Below are 2,510 nucleotides of genomic sequence, written 5' to 3'. Positions count from 1 at the left end.
AAATCTTCATTCTCCTAGAGATATTTGCACTTCACTGGCTTCCATACATAGCTTTCAAAATAAATGTGGACACAGGGAATGTATTCGAGATTAAGGTCAAAAATGTCACTCGACTTTGACAACCAACCTTAAAGACAAGATTTTGGATCAAATCATAGATAGCTGTCCCATTTTTCTGGTAGTGATGTGACATGTTAATACCAAAAAAGATCCCACCACCAAAATGAGAATGAATCTGCAATTCTTCATGTAAGATTTGTTTCCTCTTTCTGAAGTATCAACTGTTGCTCAAAAATAAACTACTTGCAGTTTCCCCAAATTACCAACTTATTACAGTGAACTCTCAGTTATTTGGCATGTCAGTTAAGCAAATATGTACGTTGACCTAATGACAGTCTGGATACTCTGTTAGCCAGGTTTTGATCGGAACCCAGGTGTTCCTCTGTTGGCCTTGCTGCTTCCTCTTATGTGGTGTTTAGTATATAACTGTCATACTGACCAAAATAAATTTGGCATTTGAATTAGCCAGTTTCCCATTGGTTTTAGTGTCACTTTTGATGAACTTAATATGAAATCAAACTCTAATCATGTTTCCATAACATATTTGACATGGTGCTTTTGTAAATTTCAATTCTAACACTGCCAATGCTGAGTACTTGAGGAATAAAAAGAAAAAAATCACACAGGAGGAAACCATTCAGGTCATTGTGCCTTTATTTGAAATACCTATAGTCAATTTTTCAATGGAATCAGTCCTTCCATTTTGAAGAATCTGATGTGTTCAAAATGTCCAAGAAATGTTACATTCAAACTTTTATTCAGGGATTGAACTTTTAACTGCTCTATTTAGCAAACATTGTTGCAAGTAGAAATTGGGGACAATCCTAATTTTATGTGGAAAGTGTAAAATATTCAAAAACTATTTTTCATAATTAATAGACAACTCAAACAGATCAAGGTACAAACGTTTGTATAATAAATCAGATACTTGCACCACATAATGCTTGCCATTAGTCTTATAAATATAAAGATTAGCTTTATTTGTCACATGTACATCAAAACACAGTGAAATGTGTCATTTTGTGCCACATTTCTGGTGCTAACATAACATGCCACTATTTACTAACCCTAACTGTACATCTTTAGAATGTGGGAGGAAACCCAGTGAAAATGTATAAACTCCTTCCTGCCAGTAGCAGGAACTGAAGCCCGATCTTGCAGCTGGCAGAGCAAAGCACTGCATTAACTGCTACACTGCTGTGCCATTTAGTATAGAATGTTGCTGCTGTTTATGGAAGCATTAGGAATCTTAGATTTTGCTAAACATATGGCAATTTGAAACAAAAGAAAACAATTTCATTCAATATTAAGCTGGTATTACACTATTTGTAACGTTTGTTTTACTACAGATGAGAAAATTATATTTAAAAAAACAAAATAGAATTTCTAATCACATGGAACTTCCCTTAAAATGAGCATTTCGTTGCTGGAATGTGTATTTGTTTTGTTAATCAAGCTAATTAGAATTTCATGGATACTTACTGAATCTGGTTTGAGCACTGATGCTATTTTGGGCTGTTTAATCCCATACAACCATAGTACCATATTTTAAAACTGGAATTCGATCAGGTGTTCCCAGAATAACTTGAATAAATATCCAAACTTAAAGAAAATGTTGGAAAGAAAATTGACTAGCTTCAAGATACAACTTTAAATTATCAATATGTGTTTCCTCTGATTCTATCCGTGACAGAGTTCTTGGCTAAAAGCAAAGGTAATTTTATCTGTGTCCATATACAGTTATAAATATAACTAAATGCATGGAAATTATATTAAGTCAAAATTAAGATAATTCTTCTGAAAATTATTGCAATGCCATTAATTTTTTAGTCGCAGTTTCAAATTATTGAATTAATCTGCAAGAACTTTCAGTCAATAACAGACAACTCTAACCATGTCAAATTATTTATTTATAACATTTGAGAATTGGTTTTGATTCTCATTAATTTTATCATGTGAATTTTATATAAAACTCTACATACAATACACACAAAATGTGTTGCTTGGATTTCCAGCCTCTGCAGATTTTATCTTGTTCGTGATTGGACATAACATACAACATTGTGTCAACAAAACATGAAAGGATCTAAATTCAAATGAGATAGAAATATGTCACCATAGTATATTCCAAAATTATGGACTGAATTTTAATTCCAGACTCCATTAACATCAGTCCTTATCTGCAAGATCACACTGTTCAAAATACCTGAAAAATAGAAAGTTAAATAAGAAATTGTACATTGTGAGATGTCTTTTTATAGTCAAAACCACCAAAAAAAATCCTTGTCATGATCTGACTGATGTGTACCCAATATACAGATTCTTTTCTACAATGCACTATTTGCAAGATCAATGACCTGAAACATTAACTCTCTTTTTCTACCTCCAATAGATGTTATCTGACCTGCTGAGTATTACCATTATTTTCTGTTTACATTTCAGAATAATTA

At 32.4% G+C, this 2,510-nt stretch overlaps 1 protein-coding gene across 6 annotated transcripts in view; it reads right to left on the bottom strand.

The window, feature by feature from the left end:
• Positions 1 to 507: 507 nt before the first annotated feature.
• The window catches only part of gemin2 (gem (nuclear organelle) associated protein 2), a 47,423-nt gene continuing 45,420 nt past the window's right edge, over positions 508 to 2,510 (bottom strand). For 5 of the 6 annotated variants that reach the window (XM_063049748.1, XM_063049757.1, XM_063049756.1 and 2 more), the window contains one exon: positions 508 to 2,266. In XM_063049748.1, the coding sequence (XP_062905818.1) occupies positions 2,230 to 2,266 (37 nt within the window). In that variant the 3' untranslated portion in view covers positions 508 to 2,229. The remainder of the gene's footprint in view (positions 2,267 to 2,510) is intronic. The other variant, XM_063049740.1, reaches the window with a different exon arrangement.

The sequence above is a fragment of the Mobula hypostoma genome, chromosome 1 (assembly GCF_963921235.1).
Source record: "Mobula hypostoma chromosome 1, sMobHyp1.1, whole genome shotgun sequence".
Classification (NCBI taxonomy): Eukaryota; Metazoa; Chordata; class Chondrichthyes; order Myliobatiformes; family Myliobatidae; genus Mobula; species Mobula hypostoma.
This window is presented reverse-complemented; position numbering and strand designations above follow the sequence as displayed.